Genomic DNA, 22875 nt, shown 5'->3' with positions numbered 1-22875 from the left:
CACCATCATTGACACAGAGCCATTAAGCCACACACATGGCCCTCTATTGGTCTGACAGTCTGTAATCCAAGAGAGAGCGTGAACATCAAGATTCATAGCCTTACTGAACAATCACAACAATTCAAATATATGCTAGCTGTTCTATCTGACTTGGCTCGAAGACTGATAATAGACACATGAACTGTGTAAAATAAATCCAAAGAAGATTCGACACTTACAAACTCCCCATTGCAGCAGAAAGACGTGCATTTTAAAGTATTTAGCATCTGGTGTTCCTAAACTTGTGCCCTTGCAAAATTACATTTAAGATTCAGAGATACAGAAGTAATTTTGCAGCAAACAGTGATAATTATCTCAAAAATAATATTATAAAATGTTAAACAACCTATAGAATGCACCACAGTCATGACGTCCAACTCAATTGCTAGGAGCCAAATGGCAGTTGACCGTAAACAACGCCGCCGGGGTATCTCCATGAAGCGTCTGCCCGCTCTCACTCCTGCCATCTCAAAAGAATTGTTTTGTTTTAGCTCCAGCACAGAGCCCGTCACAAATGTGACAAACATGAATAATGTGATTGTCATAAAATGAGAATTCAGAAAAAAGGAAATGGATTTTTGATGCAATCATTAAAGAGTTACTGTGCGGCAAATGTAAAAAATCTTGTTTTTCTTTCAGCAGGCTTAAATATTTAAAAATCCTCTGTAATTATTGTGTCCATAAACACCTTGAAATTGGTATTGTTTTGTTATGTTATTGTTCTAACTATTTTTAAGTAAAAAATCACATTAATATAATGTTGTGTTCTGCAGATACTGACTCTAAAAGTTGTAAAAGTCCAGGAAAATTGGCAACTTAGATTGATCTCTCAGTTTTTACCTTTACTAGTTATTTATACATGTGAAATTTAAAATTTTATTAGCATATGTTCAAATTTAGGCTTAAAGCAGAAATAAGTGCAGTGGTTTTTGTGTGATGCTCAGAGAAATGAAATTTAAAGAATAATATATAGATTGTAAATAAGCAAGGTGCCCTTCCTTCCAAGCAATTTCAGTATGGTACACTTTGACCTGTCGCAGCCATCTAGCGGATGTACTTCAGGTAATTTTGTATTATATAAGCTGACAATGGCAAATATTAGTGAAGTCTCAGTTTTTACTTTTTTCTAGATACTTGTGTGTAGAAAACAACAGGCAGACTAAGTTTCATATACATATATGTTTTTGTAACATAAAAAATTAAAACACTAATCAAGAATCACAATGTTAAAATAAATATATATAGTGCAGTGTGGTGACACAGTGCTTAGCTCTGAGTCTTTGTCACCGCTGGTATGAATTTTGCATATTCTCCAGATGTCTGAGAGGTTCACCTATCCATACTTCCAAACATATGTGTGTGGTAAGTTAGTTGGCAGCTCCAAATCTGCCCCGTGTGTGAGAGATAGTATGGATGTGTGGGAGTGGGCACTGCGAGGGACTGGCACCTCATACACAGTTACAGCTCTGTGTGCAAGGTAGGAATCAATAGGTAGGCTTCAGTCAGTTCTGTCAGCCGTGTTTTGGATTAAGCAGGTTTATGAATATTAGGAGTAGAATGTCATGAATGTTTATATGTATATACTGTATACTGTACTGTATTCCAGTAGCCAGAGGCAGATGTTGAGCAAACTGGATTCTAAAAGATACTGTAATTGTCTTGTCAAGCTGGAACGCTATTCCTTTGTCTTACTAAGATAAAGCTCTTTTAATACAAATTGACATTTCTAAGCGAGAATGCGTCACAATGCTTTTTAAGAACTGTTTTGAAAATTACTTTTTGGGTAAAATTTAGAACTGGGAGAAATATGGATGCAATTTCATAATGTCTCAAAATAATTGCTTAACCTGCCTGTGGCAGTGTCGTCCCTGATGTTGGCATCACCCAGTGCAGTAACCAAGGCTAGATTAAGACCCCCACAGGCCCCTTGGTAACTTAATGAATTGATCCCCTTAACACTTGGTGAGTTGAGCATACTTTAAACATCAGCCGTCGGACACTTGATCGTTTCATTGCCCCTGCCAGTGGTTACTCAATAATTTCATCAAGCACATGGGAGTGGGCCCACCTCTTGGTGATATCAGCCTAAATCACTGCACACAACTTTTACAGACAGTCACTTGGGAGTCATCCCTTCTGATGGTGCAGTCCACACGACCTGCATGTCCACAGTGATGCCACTGCCCTGTAAACAGTACTTTCTTCAGGATGGTTTCCTGTGTAAAGTTCCTTTCAACAATAAAACTCAGCATTTTAAGTTTTTGCTTTTGAACTTGAATAAAATGACCTAAAAGTTATGTAACTGAATTGCATTTTCCAGAAAGCACTGTGGTGAGCTGGCACCCTACCAGAAATTTGTTCCTGCCTTGCACCCTGTGTTGGCTGGGATTGGCTCCAGCAGACCCTCGTGACCCTGTGTTAGGATGTAGTGGGTTGGACACTGACTGACTGACAAAGGGACTTGGATTGAATTTATTATAAATCACCAGTTTATATTGTATATGTAAAGAGCCTCAGAAAATGTAATCTTACCACTTGTTTGGTTTCACTTTTAAAGTGATAGTGAAAGAACATTGTTGTTTACAGCCTTCAAGTAACAGGCATAAAATTCCCCTTCTGACTGGAATACAACATGTGACACGATGGCAGGCGTCTTAGAGGAAATATTTAATGAAGCTGGGAAGCACCTTAAATAAGCTGTGTCTACAGTAGCCTGTCACTGTTTCTAGTTTTCTGCAAATCACAATATGGGGACTTTATAAGTAAAACCAGAATTTCCCAAACCTCATTATAAACAATTAGAAAACTCATCACATGTGTAAGGCGTGCCCTGGCTGGTTAGATGGTGCCAAGAAATGATGGTGGCAGCCTGATGTGGAATAAACGCTGGCAAGCAGAGTCCACACCTATATGCTACTGTGTTTAAGAATGAGCTGCAAGTGGATATTATGCCCTGTCAGAAAGGGTTGGGGGTGAAGAGGATTTCCTAGATCTGCCCGTGGCCTATACTACAGAAGTGCTTTCGAGGCTTGGCTTAGTAAAGGTGAAACGACTGCTCCCCGGCAGTGTACTGTTGAGCCAGGAACTGAGAAGTGACAGAGAAAAGCGAGGTGAGACGGGCACTTTGTACTGGCATCAGCTTATAAGAATTTGGAGAAGTCACTCAAATTCCTAATTCAAGAAATGATATATGGTGAATAAAGAATTTAAAATTACAAAAAAAAGAGGAGATGTAGTGGTAATGGGTTTAGAGAAAATAGTAAAGTCATCCACCTGACATAGAGCAGGACAACCTATAGAGGTGCGTTTTTTATTTATGGTCTCCATTGCTTTTTGGAACTACAATTGTATGAGCTGATGACACACAGGGCAGCACTGTAGCCCAGTCTGATGTTCGAAGGATCATGGCTCAAATCACACGTCGTCGTCGTCTTGTTGTCCTTGTGGAGTCTGCATCTTCTTTTTGTGTCAAGAGCGGGTGCTCCGGTTCTCTCATGATGTGTACGTTAGGTTAAGTGATGAGAATAAATTGGCCCTGTGAGAGTATTTGTGTGGCTGTGTGTGTGATTTAGCCCTGTTATGGACTGGCTCCCACCTTGTACACAATACTGTAGTGATGCATTTAGGCCAATTTACGACCCTTGATTAAGTGAGTTTAAGAGTGTTAACATTTATTTATTTGGCTAACGCCTTTATCCAAGGTGACTTAGAACATTTATGATACAAAGTTTATGAATTTGGACATTGACTATGGCTTCTCTTACTTGTGTCTATTGTAGTAATAGACAATCATTATTTTTCCTGCTGCACTGTCAGCATTTGTTTATGTCATTTGGCCTTGTTTTTATTATATTCCTTTTAGTATTGTGAACAAGTGGTTTACTTGGTTGGTTTTTACTAAAGTCACTTCAATGGTGTGATTTTTAGTGGATCAGGTAGGTGGGCCTGTGTTGTCAACAAGTTTAAATGTCTGGTATATAAATGACTGCAGCTAGCAGAGAACATCTTCAAATTATATCACAAGTTGTGTTACAGCCACCCTGCAGTGACTTTTGCTAAAAGAGTATGTCTCATAAATCATGCCGCTTATTAATAGTACTGCTGTGACTGCTACTACCACGACTGTCTCAACAGGTTGCAGGTTCTACTGCATCTTTAAGGACTGGGTACCAGTAAGACACTGGGCTGCCTGATCAATGATGCAAGCAGGCACCAGAAGCTGAATCATGCCTTGCTATGCTCACTTGCTGCCATTTGTTTGCTTAGGGGAATAACACTAACTTCAGAACTACCCTGATGTTTTTAGGACATCCAAAACACTTTATAGCTCTCTAAAAGAAGTCACCCTTTTACCATCACTGGCTTTTAAAGGGAATTTAAACTCATTATGGTGGACTTCTCTTTCTGGATATACTACTGGGTGCTTCTCCCATGTTTTCCTGCGTCTCAGCAGCCCTTTGCCACCTGTTTCCATGTACATATTGTCACACATGCATGTTGGAGGACCTCCTCACAGGCTCTGTTGAGGTATGTAAGAACTTGCTTGGATTAAGGGGTGCTGTCGCCAACAGTGTCGTCTCCTTCTCTCCCCACTGTGTAGAGAAACTGCCAAGTGAGAACAACGGGCTCCACCCATTCCGGTTCAGCCTCCATAAAAAGGCAGAGTTTCCTGGAAGGAGGCGTCATTTCTGGCAAGAGCAACCCGCTGGATACAGCGTAGCTATCAAAGTGACCTCGCCACTGGATAACCAGCCAGACAACTTTGTTTTGAGTTTAACTCCTGCTTTGCGGGACATGCAAGCCAGAGAGCGTGGATTTTGGTTTTTGTGTTGGACAATAAACAGTTGGTACCCCAAATTGTCCAGTTCCTGGCCACAATATATAAATTACAGTATTGATACATTGCATATTAGGATAAAGCAAGACCAAAGCCAATCCAGACAGCAATTGGTGGAACACAAAAATTCTAATATGAATGTAGTTTACTACAATAAGAATTCAATTCTGGTTGTGCTTCTGTAAATAATTTCTGTATTCAAATGTATTGATTTTGCCTCCACTTGTATCGTTAACTCTAGAGAGAGACATGACAGGTCAAACTATTTTACTTATGTCTCATGTACCTCAGCATTGCAAGCACGGCATTTGCCTTTCTTTATATTCATCCTGCGACTGACAGCAGTGGCTTTTTTTTCATTTTCCTTCACAGGCCCGCGGCACATTGGGCATTGAAGTCCTCGGGTTCTTACTGCTGTAAGAAAGCAGCTTTTACAAAACCTGGGGAAACAAAAGTGTTTTGACTCAATTCAGACTGCATGAATAGTACATACAGTGCATCCGGACAGTATTCACAGCACATCACTTTTTCCACATTTTGTTATGTTACAGCCTTATTCCAAAATGGATTAAATTCATTTTTTTCCTCAGAATTCTACACACAACACCCCATAATGACAACGTGAAAAAACTTTTGAGGTTTTTGCAAAATTATTAAAAATAAAAAAACTGAGAAAGCACATGTACATAAGTATTCACAGCCTTTGCCATGAAGCTCCAAATTGAGCTCAAGTGCATCCTGTTTCCCCTGATCATCCTTGAGATGTTTAATTGGAGTCCACCTGTGTTAAATTCAGTTGACTGGACATGATTTGGAAAGGCACACACCTGTCTATAGAAGGTCCCACAGTTGACAGTTCATGTCAGAGCACAAACCAAGTATGAAGTCAAAGGAATTGTCTATAGACCTCCGAGACAGAATTGTCTCGAGGCACAAATCTGGGGAAGGTTACAGAAAAATTTCTGCTGCTTTGAAGGTCCCAATGAGCACAGTGGCCTCCATCATCCGTAAGTGGAAGAAGTTCAAAACCACCAGGACTCTTCCTAGAGCTGGCCGGCCATCTAAACTGAGCGATCGGGGGAGAAGGGTCTTAGTCAGAGAGTGACCAAGAACCCGATGGTCACTCTGTCAGAGCTCCAGAGGTCCTCTGTGGAGAGAGGAGAACCTTCCAGAAGAACAACCATCTCTGCAGCAATCCACCAATCAGGCCTGTATGGTAGAGTGGCCAGACAGAAGCCACTCTTTAGTAAAAGGCACATGGCAGCCCGCCTGGAGTTTGCCAAAAGGCACTTGAAGGACTCTCAGACCATGAGAAACAAAATTCTCTGGTCTAATGAGACAAAGATAGAACTCTTTGGTGTGAATGCCAGGCATCACGTTTGGAGGAAACCAGGCACCGCTCATCACCAGGCCAATACCATCCCTACAGTGAAGCATGGTGGTGGCAGCATCATGCTGTGGGGATGTTTTTCAGTGGCTGGAACTGGGAGACTAGTCAGGATAAAGGGAAAGATGTACAGAGACATCCTGGATGAAAACCTGCTCCAGAGCACTCTTGACCTCAGACTGGGGCGACGGTTCATCTTTCAGCAGGACAACGACCCTAAGCACACAGCCAAGATATCAAAGGAGTGGCTTCAGGACAACTCTGTGAATCTCCTTGAGTGGCCAGCCAGAGCCCAGACTTGAATCCGATTGAACATCTCTGGAGAGATCTTAAAATGGCTGTGCACCGACGCTTCCCATCCAACCTGATGGAGCTTGAGAGGTGCTGCAAAGAGGAATGGGCTAAACTGGCCAAGGATAGGTGTGCCAAGCTTGTGGCATCATATTCAAAAAGTCTTGAGGCTGTAATTGCTGCCAAAGGTGCATCGACAAAGTATTGAACAAAGGCTGTGAATACTTATGTACATGGGATTTCCCAGTTTTTTAATTTTTAATAAATTTGCAAAAACCTCAAGTAAACGTTTTTCACATTGTCTTTATGGGGTGTTGTGTGTAGAATTCTGAGGAAAAAAATGAATTTAATCCATTTAGGAATAAGGCTATAACATAACAAAATGTGGAAAAAGTGATGCGCTGTGAATATTTTCCGGATGCACTATATATCAACACATTTGTTTTTAGCATTACCAATGATAGTCTCACTGGCCTTAACTGAAATAATGTTAGGGCAGCTGGCCAGGATGGACACAGATATCCAGTATATTGTACATGATATTGAATTATCAAATGTAGAAAAAACTAAGGTGTTTAGGAGAGATGGCATTGGAGTTTCTAACCAGATTGTTTAATGCACTCTTGGAAAGTAAGAGGATGCCTTAGAAGAAGAAGAAGAAGAAGAAGAAGTGTACTGGTGCCGATATTTAAGAATAATGGGGATGTGCAGAACTGTAGTAACTACATAGACTACATAGGGATAAAATTGATGAGCCACAGCATGAAGTTATGGGGAAGAAGTAGTGGAAGCTTAGTTAAGAAGGGAGTGATGATTAGTGAGCAGCAGTATGGTTTCATGCCAGGAGAGAGCACCACAGATGCGATGTTTACTCTGAGGGTGTTGATGGTGAAGTTTAGAGAAGGCCAGATGGAGCTGCATTATGTCTTTGTAGACCTGGAAAAAGCATATGACAGGGTGCCTCGAGAGGAGTTGTGGTATTGTATGAAGACGTCAGTAGTGGCAGAGAAGGATGTGAGAGTGGTAGAGGATATGTATCAGGGAAGTGTGACCGTGGTGAGGTCTGCGGTAGGAGTGACGGATGCATTCAACGTGGATGTGGGATTACATCAGGGATCGGCTCTGAGCCCTTTCTTATTTGCAATAGTGATGGACAGGAATCCCCGTGGACTATAATGTTTGCGGATGACATTGTGATCTGTAACAAGAGCAGGTTGAGGAGACCCTGCAGTGATGGAGATATGCCCTAGAGAGGAGAGAAATGAAGGTCAGTGGGAGCAAAACAGAATACATGTGTGTGAATGACAAGGAGGTCAGAAGAATGGTGAGGATGCAGGGAGTAGAGTTGGTAAAGATGGAAGAGTTAAAAAAAACAATGGTAGCGAGAAGCAGTGAGTGTGGAATGTAGGTTAAGAAGAGAGTACAGGCAGGGTGGACTTGGTGGAGACGAGTGTCAGGAGTGATTTGTGACAGATGGGTATCAGCAAGAGTGAAAGGAAAGGTCCACAGGACGGTAGTGAGACCAGCTTTGTTATATGGGTTGGAGACGGTGGCACTGACCAGAAAGCAGGAGATGGCAGAGTTAAAGATGCTAAGATTTGCATTGGGTGTGACGAGGATGGATAGGATTAGAAATGAGGACATTAGAGGGTCAGCTCAAGTTGGACGGTTGGGAGACAAAGTCAGAGAGGCGAGATTGTGTTGGCTTGGACATGAGCGGAGGAGAGATGCTGAGGAAATTGGGAGAAGGATGCTAAGGACAGAGCTGCCAGGGAAGAGGAAAAGAGGAAGGCCTAAGAGAAGGTTTATAGATGTGGTGACTGAGGACATACAGGAGCAGTCGAAAGACGAAGAAGATATTAAATAATTGACAATTAAAATATCTTTGGAAAAGAAGTAGTAAGAGTTTTAATAACATGTTTAAATATTAAAACACTTACACATGTTTGCAGCTTTGTGTCATAACTGGCATTCTGAGAACTTCTTGGCAGATTGGACAATCAAAAGTCTCACTAGAATCCAAGTCAGCTGTAGACTCATCGTCTTTGTTCAGAGAAGCCAGTTCTTCTGTTGGGTTCATCTTAAGAAGGACTTAAGTCAGGATGAAATGAACCTTCCTTTCAAAATATAAAGTTTTCTTATCAATGTTTGTCTGAGATGTCCATTTAAAGCCTAACGTAAGTACTATTCAAAATAGTCTACCAAAACATTCTCCCATTGCTTACTTTTATTATTCTTTGTCGGTAATTTTAGTTAAGAAAATTCTTCCAAACGTGTAATTAAGACAAGTATACATACTGTATGCATTTCCTGCATTTTCTTTTGGGTTTAAATATATATACACTATTGTGCCAAAAGTATTGGGGCGCCTGCCTTTACACACACATGAACTTTAATGACAATCCATTCTTAATACATAGGCTTTATTATGGAGTTGGCCCACCCTTTGCAGCTATAGCAGCTTCAACTCTTCTGGGAAGGCTTTCCACAAGGCGACAAGGCGTAGAAGTGTGTTTATGGGAATCTTTTCACCATTCTTCCAGGAGAGCATTTGTGAGGTCAGACACTGATGTTGGACAAGAAGGCCTGGCTCTGCTCTAATTCATCCCAAAGCTGTTTGATGGGGTTGAGGTCAGGGCTCTGTGCAGGCCACTCAAGTTCCTCCACACCAAACTCGCTCATCCATTTCTTTATAGACCTTGCTTTGTGCACTGGTGTGCAGTAATGTTGGAACAGGAAGGGGCCATCCCCAAACTGTTCCTACAAAGTTTGGAGCATGAAATTGTCCAAAATTACTTTGTATGTTGAAGCATAAGAGTTCCTTTCACTGGAACTAAGGGGCCAAGCCCAACCCCTGAAAAACAACCCCACACCATAATTCCTCCTCCACCAAACTTTACACTCGGCACAACGCAGTCAGGCAAATACTGTTCTCCTGGCAACCACCAAACCAATACTCGTCCATCGAATTGCCAGACAGAGAAGTGTGATTCATCACTCCAGAGGACACGTCTTTACTGCTCTACAGTCCAGAGGCGGTGTGCTTCAGACCACTGCATCCAACGCTTTGCATTGCACTTGGTGATAAGGCTTGGAAGCAGTGTCTCGGCCATGGAAACCCATTCCATGAAGCTGTCTCTCTACCCTGCACTGTTCTTGAGCTTTTGGAGGTCTGTAGCTATTGACTTTGCAGAAAGTTGGTGACTTCTGCACACCTCAGCATGCGCTGTCTCCGCTCTGTGATTTTACGTGGCCTACCACTTCGTGGCTGAGTTGCCGTTGTTCTCAATTGCTTCCACTTTGTTATAATAACACTAACAGTTGACCGTGGAGTATTTAGTACCGAGGAAATTTCATGAATGGACTTATTGCACAGGTGGCATTCCTGTCACTGAACCACACTTCTTGAATTCACTGAGCCCCTGGGAGCGACCCATTCTTTCACAAATGTTTGTAGAAACAGTTTGCATGCCAAGGTGCTCGATGTTGTACACCTGTTACCATTGAAGTGATTTGAACACCTGGCAATATGGTGCGAGTGTGTGTGTGTGTATATATAAAATTAAAATCTTGGGTCGAGATGTGGTTTTCTCGGAGACACTTTAACATCCTGCGAAACAAGGAGGACAGCTGCTGTACAGGCTTTTAAATGATCGACGTGCAGCGCGACATGCAGATCACGCAGCACGGCACAAGCAGCAGCAGCAGCAAGCCAGCTGATCGAGCATAGAGGAGGTAAAAAAAAAAAAACTGTTTCCCATTGTATCACCGTTTTAGAGGGGGTTTCGGAGGAGCGACCGCATCTCCTTAGCATGCGTTCAGCCCCCCTCTTCACAACACGACAGGCAGAGACGTGTAGTGTGCCTCCTTTGGGAGGAATAACTCATTCAGCTTTATTACTGGCAAATATCAAGAAATAAAAAATAAACAAAATGAAAATAACAATCTCTTTAAATTGTATGTCTGGTTAACCAAACCCGGGATGGGAGATCGAAGCGAGCAGGGGGCAGAGCCCCATAGTGTATTTATATATATATATATTTATATTTATTATAGAGAGATCCCTTCATAATGTTTGGGACAAACACCCAAGACACATTAATTTACCCCTCTGCTCCAAAGTTTAAAATCACAATTTAAATGTGATCAAAGTGTACATTGCAGACTTTACCTTTAAGGGTATTTGCATGCATTTCAGTCACAGCATGTAGGAATTGCAACACTTTTTATACATGGTCCCTCATTTCAGGGCACCATAAGGTGTCTTTGTCCCTAACTTTATGGAGGCCACTGTGTGTGTAATTTTAACATTGTCCCAAAAATTTGGCAAATGTGACAAGGAGGAGTACTGTTGAGAAATTATAATCAAAATATCACTCTTACTTTACATGGTTGTGCAGACATGTGTGACCGTTTTGCTCTTCAGCATTTACATATTTAGCATTTACCAAGACAAAGTATTTTAGCTTTTCCTAGTACTAGGGACTTGTACCATGTTAGCCATTATGGATTGCCTGAAGAATGGGCCTGAGTTGCCTCGAAAGCTGGCATATTGTAGGTAGCCAATAAAAGGTGTAATTTTGCTTAACTTCTCCGCTTTTCCTAGGAATATTAGATCCTGTATGAACAGTAAAACTAAGACAACGGCCTTATCACATACAAATATTTGCTTAACAAGATGGAGTTAGATGGTCAAACACAACATCTTTTACTGTATATAACCAGAACCTGCCATAATAATCTCATTACAATGATGAAGAAGAAGGGCATTTTTCCGAACGGTATCATTTACTGTTTTAATTCTTGTCACCTGGATACAAATGAGCAGCCACAACCTCAGCCATTGACAAACACTGTGGCCATGTTCCTGGAGCACCAGAGACTTCTGCTCTGATGATGTGCTGCTTTGGCAGCTCTTTGCTCCTGGAAGTTAAATAAGCATTAAAACTGCAACTTTTCTGTAAATGTTTTTTCCTTTGCTGGGATGGTGGTTTGTTTTTGTAGGCTTGCAATAGGGTACTCAAATAACCAGATTTTTCATGGCATGTGTATAGTCTCCAAAATTGAAATAGGTTGCCAAGATGTCGGGCTAGGAGAAACGGGCACAAGCTGTTCATTAGCAGGTTGTTATTCTCCTGCAGATAAGCGTGGAGTGGTAGGGGGAGAATCACCTGGACCTTTTAAAGTTTGTCTCTTTAGGAGGGGCTTCCAGAGGTTGCTGTGCCACACAGCTTGATCCAGAAAGTTATTCTGACCTCAGCTGAGCAGGGTGTTGGGGTAACTGATACTGGTAGGAGGAGGAGGAGGAAGATTACTTGGCAGGCTAAAAACACTGACAGTGGGGGCAGCAGTGCTTATTGTGGGCACCTAGACCAAGGTAGGACTGGAGAGGTGCAGAATCCCTGTGCTGCTTCTTTTTTATTTTCACTTTGCATTCTTACTCCCTAAATGTCCCTTTTTAGGTCCTTTATGATGCTGATATTGGATTGCATAATGAATCAAGAGACAACCACCTTCTAATGCACTGTGCGATTCCATAAATCATTTTCAGCTTTTAGCTTTGTATTTATATTTTTTTTCAAAAGACTAATCTATAACCTGATGACAGTAAGTAAAACTGTGGAAATTAATTAAAGGTCAGTACTTTTGCTTAAATAATTTAGGCTGAACTCTTACACTCCGGTTCTAGATGTTTCACTGTTTTCTCTTCTGGCCAACTGCAATGCTTTTTATTTTTTTTATTTCAGGCCGACATTCACAATAATATTTTAGTCCTGTAATTTGTGCAAAATGAAACTATGAAAACTAAAGTTATTTCAGAAAGGCAAAACATGTGCATATCCTATACAAGAATATATAAACTACATACCTCATGACACAAAGACCCACAAATGCCTACTAATGGCGCCCCAGAAATCTCCCTCAGATGATTTGCTAACAAGCCCTAAACTTAAAACCAGATGCATAAAATAAAAGAAAACATATTGCAGAAATTAGTATCTGTATGCACTTGACTATCAATATCATGTGATTTAAAAAAAGGTGTTCAAAGTTGTTCTGCCGGAATTGTTGTAATATCTGATAAAAGAGTGACATCATACAGGAGGACGTGCAGCGTGATTGTGATTTCAGGGCCTTTCACTGACATGCCTGAGGTGTTTTAACAGGCAGGAACAAGGAAATTAATAAAACGCTGCATTAAAAACCTCTTTGTAATGAACAGCGATTTCTGTTTTCTCCCTTTCTTAGTCATTTTTTTACAGTTCAAAGCATAGCTACCAAAAATGTTTAATTTGAAAGATTTATGGAATCACCTATCACCTATTATATTAAACACATTTCAAGAGGAGTGTAAAGTAACTGCAGTGAAGATTAATGTGTATGTTACACTTCGAATCAATGAAGAGCCGTATGTGTTTACTGATGACCCTACACCCTTGAACTGGATTAGGTGGCTCGGGTAAATGGAGGAATGTTTAAGAACATGAAGGTGATGAGGAGATCGATCACTTAGTGTGTGGACATTGCCTTGGCTGTCCAGCCAAGTCTTTGGACAAAATATTTAATTTATTGGTTGGTTATTACATCTCTATCCTCTGGTAATGACCAAAAGAAAGAGACCTCACATAAAAGGGGCTGAAATGAGATTCCTGAACAGGTTTGCTGGGCTCACTGTCCATGTTGGTGTAACAGGTTCAACAATAGTGTAGGACAGACCAAGAGGAGCCAGTTGAGGTGATCTGGGCACGTAGTAAGTAAGATCTAAAGAGGTGTCTACGGTACTCGAGTCTCTCAACTGGCCCTGAGAGTTTGTGGGGAGAACACTGGCCTGCTTATTCTGACACAGTCTATTGCGGCCACAACCTTCATCAAGATAGGTGTAGACTAAAAGAATAAATGAAACAATGGACAGATGGTCACACCATTACACAGTAAATAAAACAAGCAAATGTGTAGAAAGTATAGGTGGCCAGTGACCAAGTGCGTTAGATTTAACTTAAACAACTCGCAAGAAGGATTTAGGAGTCGCAGTGGATTCAGCACTATAAACATGCAGACAGAGCTCAGAAGCCATTAAGATTGTGAGGTTATATAGCACCCTGATGTGGTGAGTACAAGTCACAGGAGGTTCTGCTCAACCTTTACAACACACTGGTGAGGCCTCATCTTGAGCACTGTGTGCAGTTTTGGTCTCCAGACTACAAAAAGGACACAGCAGCCCTAGAAAAAGCCAAGAGAAGAGCGACTAGGCTGATTCCAGGCCTACAGGAGTTGAAATATGAGGAAAGATTAAAAGAGCTGAGCCTTTACAGTTTAAGCAAAAGAAGATTAAGAGGTGAAATGATTGAAGTGTTTAAAATTATGAAGGGAATTAGCACAGTGGATCGAGACTTGTATTTTAAAATGAGTTCATCAAGAACACGGGGACACAGTTGGAAACTTGTGAAGGGTAAATTTCGCACAAACATTAGGAAGTTTTTCTTCACTCAGAGAACCATAAAAGCATGGAAAAATTTACCAAGTAGTGCGTTAGAAAGTTAAGACTTTAGGGACGTTCAGAACTTGACTTGCATTATTTTAGAATCAAGTGGATCGGACTGACTGAAGGGCCTGTTCTCCTCCAGATTGTTCTAATGTTCTAACTCTGTGAAAAGTGTCTGTGCATCGAAAGAGCAAAAACAACTTAAAAAGAAAAAGGAGACCAACACTTGCAGTGGATTCCTCCTTAGCAAATATTTTGGGTTTCAGTAAAAGTGACAGACGTTTAAAAAGAACAAAACAGAAGACCCAGAGAAGATTTCCATTTCTTAAAATTAATTTGAAAATGGTGATCCTCCTGAAGATTTTCAGAATGTGTATGACTAAAACAAATGAATTTGAATTTAATTCAGAATAAGAGGTGGAAATCATTACCCGTCTGTCTTATGTTGTTACATAGTGGCAAAGAGCAATTTTAAATAGTGAAGACGATTTGCAGAATTTATAAAATAATTTTAGAATCATTTTGAACAGACCTAAAACATGTAAAAAAAAAGTGTTTTGTTAATGAGAAGACAGGTTTTATTACGGGCAAATTCATAACGTTATAATAGTGGCTACATTATTATTGACCCCACTAGAGTTACGGTGCTCGTCTTTCACATACACACTCGGCTCGGCTGTACTTCCAGTTCTATGAATTTATTGATGATTATGAACTGAATTGTTCAATATACCCAGGCCACCATCAGCAGCATGTGGCAAGTGACTCTTTACAATTAATCCAGACCTTTTACAATAGTAACATACAGTAGACAAGTTATTAGTTGTCTCCAGTTTAAAAAATGTTAAATAAACCACTGAGCTCACTGGATATTTACTCCCAGTTCATTCTTTAAAACATTGCACATTTTGTTCTACGCTGTTGTGCTCTGCTGGCCTGGTCAGTGAGCCACACCGAGTGTTACGCCTGCTTGTGGGCGCCTGCTGCAGTAAAGTTGTTAACCCTGGACAGTTCACAGCTGCCTGCATTCTCTTCTAAGCCTTATGCCCAACCTGGGCCTGGCCAGTCTGACACCACCCCACACCTCGTTCCTACTTGCGAATTTACTTACTTACACAGAAGGAGCTGCTGGTTTGTTCAGATTAACAGTGGAGTAGCAACTTCATAAAGTAATCTGCTGCCTTTCTGTGAAAAGAAAAAAGAAACCAAGATATGTAAATTCAGTTTCTATTAATCCTTGCTAGACAGGATAAACAATAGGACGGCCTTCCTTTTATTCACACTCAGATATTCACGCTTTAAGGCAGGGAGGCACTCGTGTGTGTGTTTATATGTCGCCGTGTCGCTGCCAGCCTTGTAGCTCCTCAGTGGTAGCTCATCTCCTTTCTCATTATTTGGTGGCTCTAAATCAGCCCTGTCATGGTGTGGTGCCCTTCTCCAGTGTTGGTCCAGTCTTACGCTCGTGACCCTGAACTGGCCATGACGGTTAGGAGATGGAGGGGGTTACTGCACTTGTATATTTTATTGTGATTACCATTAAACAGCCACTTGTATTATTTTATGACATTGACAGGGCCATATAACGGCGTACAACAGAGCAGTCCACCTTGAGAGGCAGCCCCATTTTTTCTAAAATTATAAATGATAATCTTGTTGGTGTTTTGTTTTCAGTCCAGCTCAATCAATGGAATGACACCTGACAACTTCTAGTGAAACTTTTACAGCATTTCGTAAACACAAGATAAATGATAGAAGATGCAATACATCTGTCTTTAGTTAATTCTGTTGAACCCCAGCGTGTTCTTTTTAAATTCCTTCACAGAAATAGATCTGCCAGAACTCCAGAGAGTCATTTCTTAACGAGCATGCAGCCAAGCAGAACAGCCAGAACTGTTTAAAAACACAGGGCTGATTTGCCAAGTGCTTACTGGTTCAGTGCTCACTAGGGCATGTAAAAGAAAACATTTTCAGGTTTAGACGACGTCCACTAAAGTGCTAGAAAACACAATGGCGTTTGAAGGCTGTGATCAGGTCTGAACCACTGCTGGGCCAATGCTGCTGACTAGTGGACTGAGGCAGCTCTACAGTGAAAAATATGACATGCCAAGCCAAAGGCACTGTGGACATTATGTACATCTTCACCACTGGATGAAAAAGCTTATAAAGTTAATACAAACCTACGTTCAAAACTGTAGCAGCATATTACTAATTATCCTGCCCAAACACCACTGAAATATTCTGTGGTTTCCTATTCCTCCTTTTCCCTAAACCTGTTCGATCCTACAATTGACAATTTCTATAACACAAGGACGGTAGTGTTCATGACGGGTAGGAAAATATGATCTGTTACACTCCATTATCACAATATGCCCCCAGTGTTAACTCATTCCTGGATTATACAGTCTATGATGAATACAGAAATAAAACATACATTCAATTTAAAATAACTTTTTGTGACATTACCTATTTTCTGATATAGATAAATTCTGTGCAATCTGCCAGTTTCTGTTCCAGTAGTAAATGTGCAACAGGAAAACACCGTGAGTGGAGAGGAACTTACAGTTTTTAAATTATTAGATGAAGACGGTATTTTAAAAACAATGTCCAGTGTCTTAGCCAGAAAAACATGTTATAATAAATAAAACACTGCATTAATGTCGGACTGATCAAATAACACCACATTGTTTTTATTACTGTTATGGCATCTAACAATTGTGCTGTTATTTGTGTAGCATTATGATCTCCCATAATCCCTTGTTGAATATGCAAATAAGCAAACCATGAAGCTGCTTTTCGCTTCAGAGTCTGATAGACAGATAGAAAAATAAAGCGGTAAATAATGGATAAGGTACTATGTGATAGATAGATAGATAGATAGACAGAAACTTTGTTTGACCCAAAGGGAAAATTTATAAAAACATATTGCCATATTTGTGAAGAAGCCCAAGTAGTAGTTTTGCTGAGTAACTCATGGCCTGAAGCCTCCAATGCTTGTGAGTTAGAAAGAGGATGGGCAACACTGTTCATAATGCTCCTCAGTTTTGTCTTCATTCTCTTGTCTGTTACGACTTCCAGCAGGCCGAGTGTGTGTGTGTGTTTCCATAACTGAGCCAGCCCTGTTAGTTAGCTTGTTGACTCGGTGGGCTTCTCTTGAAGTGCTGTTACCAGGCTAGCACACCACACTGGCCCCCACAGAGTTATTGAACCTGTAAAGGATGTTGTTACTCACATGAAGGGAATGTAGTCTCTTGTTCTGCCCTTTTTTATATACGGTGGCCTCCATAATGTTGGATATACAAAGACATATTTTTCCTTGATTTACCCCTCTGCTCCATATTTTAAAATTACAAATCAAACAATTCAGACCTGATTAAAGTGTGCTTTACAGACTTTGGTTGATGGGTATTTGCATACATTTTGGTCACACCATGCAGAAATGACAACACTTTTTTTATACAGCCCCCCATTCCAGGGCACTGTAATGTTTGTGATTCCTCAGGTGGGTTTCATTGCTTCACCCCTGTATTTATTACAACCTCAGATCAGAATTCGATGAGGTGCAAATGACGAAAAGAGCATTAGAGAGTATCTTGTCCTATTTAACCTTTAGACAATTGGTTTAGTTTGCTTTTTGTTGTTTTATTATATTTACATTCACGGATTTGGCTGATACTTTTATCCAAAGTGGCCTCCAACATTTCTTTTGTTTTTCCAACTAAAGCACTGGCAGCTGAAGTGACTTGCTCAGGGTCACACTGTGTCAGTAGCAGGGTTTGCATTCCCAAACCTTACACACTATGACACACTTCATGCATCAGGAGGCCTCTGAAGGTTCAACATGCCTAAGTACCTGGAAAGGGATTTAAAAAGGTGTCCATACAACTGGAAATCAATCTTTACACTGTCCAGAAAATCATCTATAGATGGAGAAGGAAATGACGCCATTTATTGGCTAACTAAAAAGATTACAATATGCAAATATGTAGTATATGTAATTACAATATGCCTGAAGAAAAGGCTTGAGTTGCCTCAAAAGCTTGCATATTGTAATCATTTTAGTTAGCCAGTAAAAGGTGTCACTGCTTGACTTCTCACTAGGTAGGCGGTTTGTTGTTGATGCTTTGTAGCTGTGGATTTGTCCATCCTCTCTGAGCCTGTACTTTTGTGGCTGGTGCCATACAAACATTAACTGAATTTTCAGCTCTAAACTGGCCCTGCATGAAGATGTGTGGCCTGTAATGGTGGTGCTGGATTCCAGCTTTGTGTCCACGCTGGTCTTTCCTTAAACACTGCATATGCTAAGCTCACCCCTTGAACATGAGTGAACTTAAGTTAATAAATGCAGGCCAGTGTTAGGTGTTGTTAAGCACACAATCATGTGCACAAGTCCATATGGACTAAGCAAGGGGGCTCGCAGGACCGGGCTCTTGACAGCACCAGCTCTGCTTGCAAGTGGTATGTTTCAGCCACCTGGCTGGGGTTCAAGTCCTTATTTTGTGTTTAGTTTTATTTTGGCCGATTTATTTGCTTTGTTCCTTGTTTTTTTATTTTTAATTGTTGCTGTATTACTGTTGCCTTTACTATGTGCCTTGTGTGTTTTTGGGTGGGCCACCTGCCGATCACCACCCAGATCTGCCCTCTGCCCGATATATCTGAGGGTCTCCCACAGTTTCTGGCAGTTCATTTCAAATGTACTTAGGAGTGGTCATTTGTTGTAAATTTGTTGCGCTTTTTGCTGGTTTTTCAACTTTCTACTCTGCTCTTTGACCTGCTGTTGTAATCTGTATTGGGACTTGTTTGATTTGGACTGCCTTCTTGTTACAGGCAACTCCATTTTGTTTTTCTGTTCCACAGAACTTCAATGGATTGACATACTATTTTGTGGAGAATAAATCTTTTACTTTCTAAAGATTCAGTGCTTGCTCTTATTACTAGCCAGAGTTTGATGCTGATATCCCCCTCTAGTGAACGTTATTGGAAGTGTTTGGGACTCGTGCTCTACAACTCTTTATCTCTTGAGACTCTTAGTTCTCGACAGCACAGACCATTGCCAGGCATTTTTACGAGGCTGCTGACCATGAGATAAGAACAAAAACAGAAGCCGGGGTCAGAGTCAAGGAGACCAAAGATCTGGCAGCAAGTCCAAACCACTGGACCTGCTCAAAGTTCACTGACTATTGTTACATTCAAAACCCAAACGATTCCTGTTTCTTTCACCAAACCCAAGACATAATCCTCAATTCTAAATTGAGAGAATGCTGCAGAATTTGAAACCCTAAAATTCCAAAACGAAAGGAAGTGTTCATAATTTCGAAGCAGTGTTTTATCAATAGTATAAAACGGTACTAGGAAATAACAAAAAGGAAAATAAGATAAAAATGAAATGCAGCCAAAACAATGTAGGCTCACACCAGTTCTCACACTTTTTATTGGTCAATAATTCAGTGGATTTTTAATGTTAATGTAGTATGCAATGACAACTGGTGCCTTTTAATTATTCAAAATGTCACAATTAGGGTTCCTAAGTGAGATTTGCAATCACGAATTCAGAAGATGAACCCGATAGATCAGACTGTATGGGCCAAGCAGCACATGGGCCTGTTTAGCCTTATAGGGGGGTGCCTGGCATTGCACGGCTCTCTTAAGGTGATTCACTCAAGAAGTACATGTTTGCAGGTTAGATTTTTACTGTAATTATTCTTTATTTTCAATCAAATTCATGACATATTCAAAGAATTATTAAATAGTATTCTATGGGTAATCCTTTTTCTGCAAGGAAATGTTTGGATTTGAATAGTTTTTCTGTATTTGAAACTAGACCGAGGAACAAGCAAAACAAGCTAAAAAAAATCAAACATTACGCCTCTCTTATCTCTGCCATTCTCTTTTCATCAGTCCGTTTCTTTGCTTATTTAGAAATGTCTTTGTACCTTTATAGGGAGACTTCCTTCTGTAGGCATTGTTTTTTTTTTTTTTGCTTGTTAAAAACATCTGTTTTCACTCAGTATGTTGTTCTCTCCATGAATTCATCTTAGTATTTATACTAGGCCAACTTAGCTCTTTGTTAACCAGAAGAACCTGCCAGGGCGAATGATCTCCTCTTGTTTGTCAGTGTTCTGTTTTATTTGTCGTGGGCAGACACCATCCAATGTGAGACTGTGATTTTTTTGTATCTCTTTTAGGTCTCTTCCCATACTGCTTTGACATGGTGCATGTTTGGTTGGTTCAGTTTCATAACGTCCTTCCAATGGATGATGGCGAGGAGTAAGCACAGCTTTCCTGTGTAGGTGACTACTTGTATTTAAATGTTTACTAAAGTATGTGTTTTTAATTTTAACTTAAATGTTTGTCAGCTGCTATCTCTATAATTATTCTAATTCCATTGATGAGAAGACCGTCATCTCGACTGCCTGTACTTTTTCATTTATCAAGTATGTTAACTGTTCCCAGTTGCTCCACACTTTGCCTTCAGCCCATTCCTTTCCATACATTGCTCTGCTTTTTTCTGTAGACAGATACAACTTAATTTCTCCCCCAAGGGGAAATTTGGCATATGGAAAGCAAATGATCTTTACATTATTATTCTCCTCAAGCTATTTATTAGACCTGATAGAAAATACACAGGTGAAAATGGAGAACTGCTAGTTCCTTCATGTCCATCTTAATGCTGATAAGGAACAAATAAAACAGTGAATGGAGCAGTTTAGGACTCAAATCAGCAAATCAGAGTTCAACAGCAATAACCGACTTCTCATTTAGAAACAAAGATCTGCATCCACTACGACCCCCCGGGACTGGCTTTGCAGACCCCTAATCAAGTTATTTTGTTTGAAAACATTATATTCACAAATATTATTACACAGGTGGCTATTTATATATGTAATGTGAAAAAAAAACGTTGTGTTCTTTGTAATTGTCATAATGTGTGATCATATAATAAACACATTAAAATTGTGTTAAATTAACAGGCAATAATGTGGTGTAACAAAACCACCTTTTTTAGGACTTATTAATTAACATAAGTCTTTGTGTGGTGAAATTCATTACCTAGTGTGTTACAATGCAGATGGAATAACTAATTTGGCTAGAATTAAACTGACTCTGGAAATTAAGTCTAAATTATTTGAATCATTTACATGGATTTTTTACACAGAATTGAATTAAATCTTTAAATTCAAATAAAAAGTTTAAAGTTACCACACAAGATAAAAGGATGTGACCACAGCCAACAATAATAAAATACTCTAAAATGTACAGACGTGATGCTTATTAAATAACATTCGGAAACAAAACGTTATTTCATGAGCAAAATAAAATCTTTTGTATAATAAGATGCCTTTCATGCCAGCTTACCATAATTTAGAAATTTGTATTCCTCATTTCCAAATAATTATACATTTAGATTTTTGAAGGTCCCCAGGTTCTAATTTTAATTATATTGCTACAGAGAGTCTCTGCTTCCAGTTGTGTCCTTTTTATTCTTGGTAGAAAGGCTGTGCCAGCCTGCATCTGCAAACTGAATTAACATGTAAAACCAACTCCAAAAGCCAAAATGTCACATTCCTGACTTTAGTGTCACAAAGACTCGAGAATCCTGATCTGTTTAGTGATCTTGTGCATTTACTGATTTTTCAAACTTGAGTATTCTAGTAATGGATTCTTGCAACTCAGAGCCTGCCACGGCAGTCTTGGGTGCAAGTCAGGACTGAACCATGAATGGGGCACCACTGGCACCCTGACATCCTCTGACCAGGCCAATCGGGAGTTGTACTGAGACTCCTTTAGGAAGAAACCAGTGCAGAAAAGCCACCCTGAGAGAATGAGGACACAGCCGTACAGGGCCTGTGCCTCCAATTGTTGATCTGCTTAGTGCTTTAACTTCAGAGTGCCCTGAGAATGCTGGTGGTTCCTGGCCAAGACAAACCTATTTTTATTTTGCAATGTTAGCAACAGCTTTCTTACAGTGACTCAACCTGTCCACCAGCAAGTCAAAGGGTCATGGAACTTGGAGTTTTTCACCACAGCCTTGCTGGATACCATGGGGGCCACCGGAGGACACTGCAGGGAGGCCCAGGGACTTATACTTTCCTTATAGCCCGGAAGTAATTCACAATTGTGAAAAGGGAAGAAATGATACACTTCCAGGCTGAAGAAAAAGAGAAGATTACCCGACCCGGAAGTGTTGGATAATCACATGGACTGAGGGCTCAGAAACATTTCCGGGTCGAGGAGTATAAAGGACTGTGGGAGATCCCAGACAGACGAGCTGAGTTGGGAGGCAGGGTGGCTAAGCGTCTGGGAGATTGGAGGATTGTTTATTGTTATTGGTTTATTGAGAATTGTGGAGAGGAGCGTGCTTTGTGCACATTATTATTATAATAAATATTATTATTGGACTTTTACCTGGTGTCTGACGTGTGGTCTGAGGGTACAAGGGGGCAAGAAAGCCCTAATCTGTCACAGTATGTAGTTCAGGATTTCCTACTCTGCATACATTGACATTCTTAGCATTTATCTCAGGTGTGTATTCACCTCTCAATGACGTGTATGACTTGGAGTATCAATGAAAAACAGGAGTCCAATTCCTTGCTTGTGAGCAGTCTTGGCTGATAAACGCGATTCTGGTTCTGATTAGGAAAATAAAGTTTATGCACAGTAAAGGGGCTACAACGTCCTTTCTGATAAACTAACATACTAGTAGTTAGAAATCATTAAGGCCAGATTAAGACCACCACAGGCCCCAGAGTTGCAAAGCTCGCCTCAGTAGCTCCACTAACCACAAATATACACTCACACATTGTGAACATCACATATACCAGTAATAAATTAGGTGCAGGA

General features: G+C 40.4%; 1 protein-coding gene across 12 annotated transcripts in view; it reads right to left on the bottom strand.

Moving 5' to 3' along the window:
• LOC120530191 (E3 ubiquitin-protein ligase RNF138-like) overlaps positions 1–22875 on the bottom strand; it is a 42147-nt gene that overhangs the window by 11633 nt on the left and 7639 nt on the right. For 9 of the 12 annotated variants that reach the window (XM_039754439.1, XM_039754451.1, XM_039754442.1 and 6 more), the window contains 3 exons: positions 15149–15222; positions 8495–8671; positions 5163–5316 (listed from right to left, as the gene is read on the bottom strand). In XM_039754439.1, the coding sequence (XP_039610373.1) occupies positions 5163–5316; positions 8495–8634 (294 nt within the window). In that variant the 5' untranslated portion in view covers positions 8635–8671; positions 15149–15222. The remainder of the gene's footprint in view (positions 1–5162; positions 5317–8494; positions 8672–15148; positions 15223–22875) is intronic. The other 3 variants (XM_039754450.1, XM_039754448.1, XM_039754449.1) reach the window with 3 other exon arrangements.

The sequence above is a fragment of the Polypterus senegalus genome, chromosome 5 (genome assembly GCF_016835505.1).
Source record: "Polypterus senegalus isolate Bchr_013 chromosome 5, ASM1683550v1, whole genome shotgun sequence".
In the NCBI taxonomy this organism is placed as follows: Eukaryota; Metazoa; Chordata; class Cladistia; order Polypteriformes; family Polypteridae; genus Polypterus; species Polypterus senegalus.
This window is presented reverse-complemented; position numbering and strand designations above follow the sequence as displayed.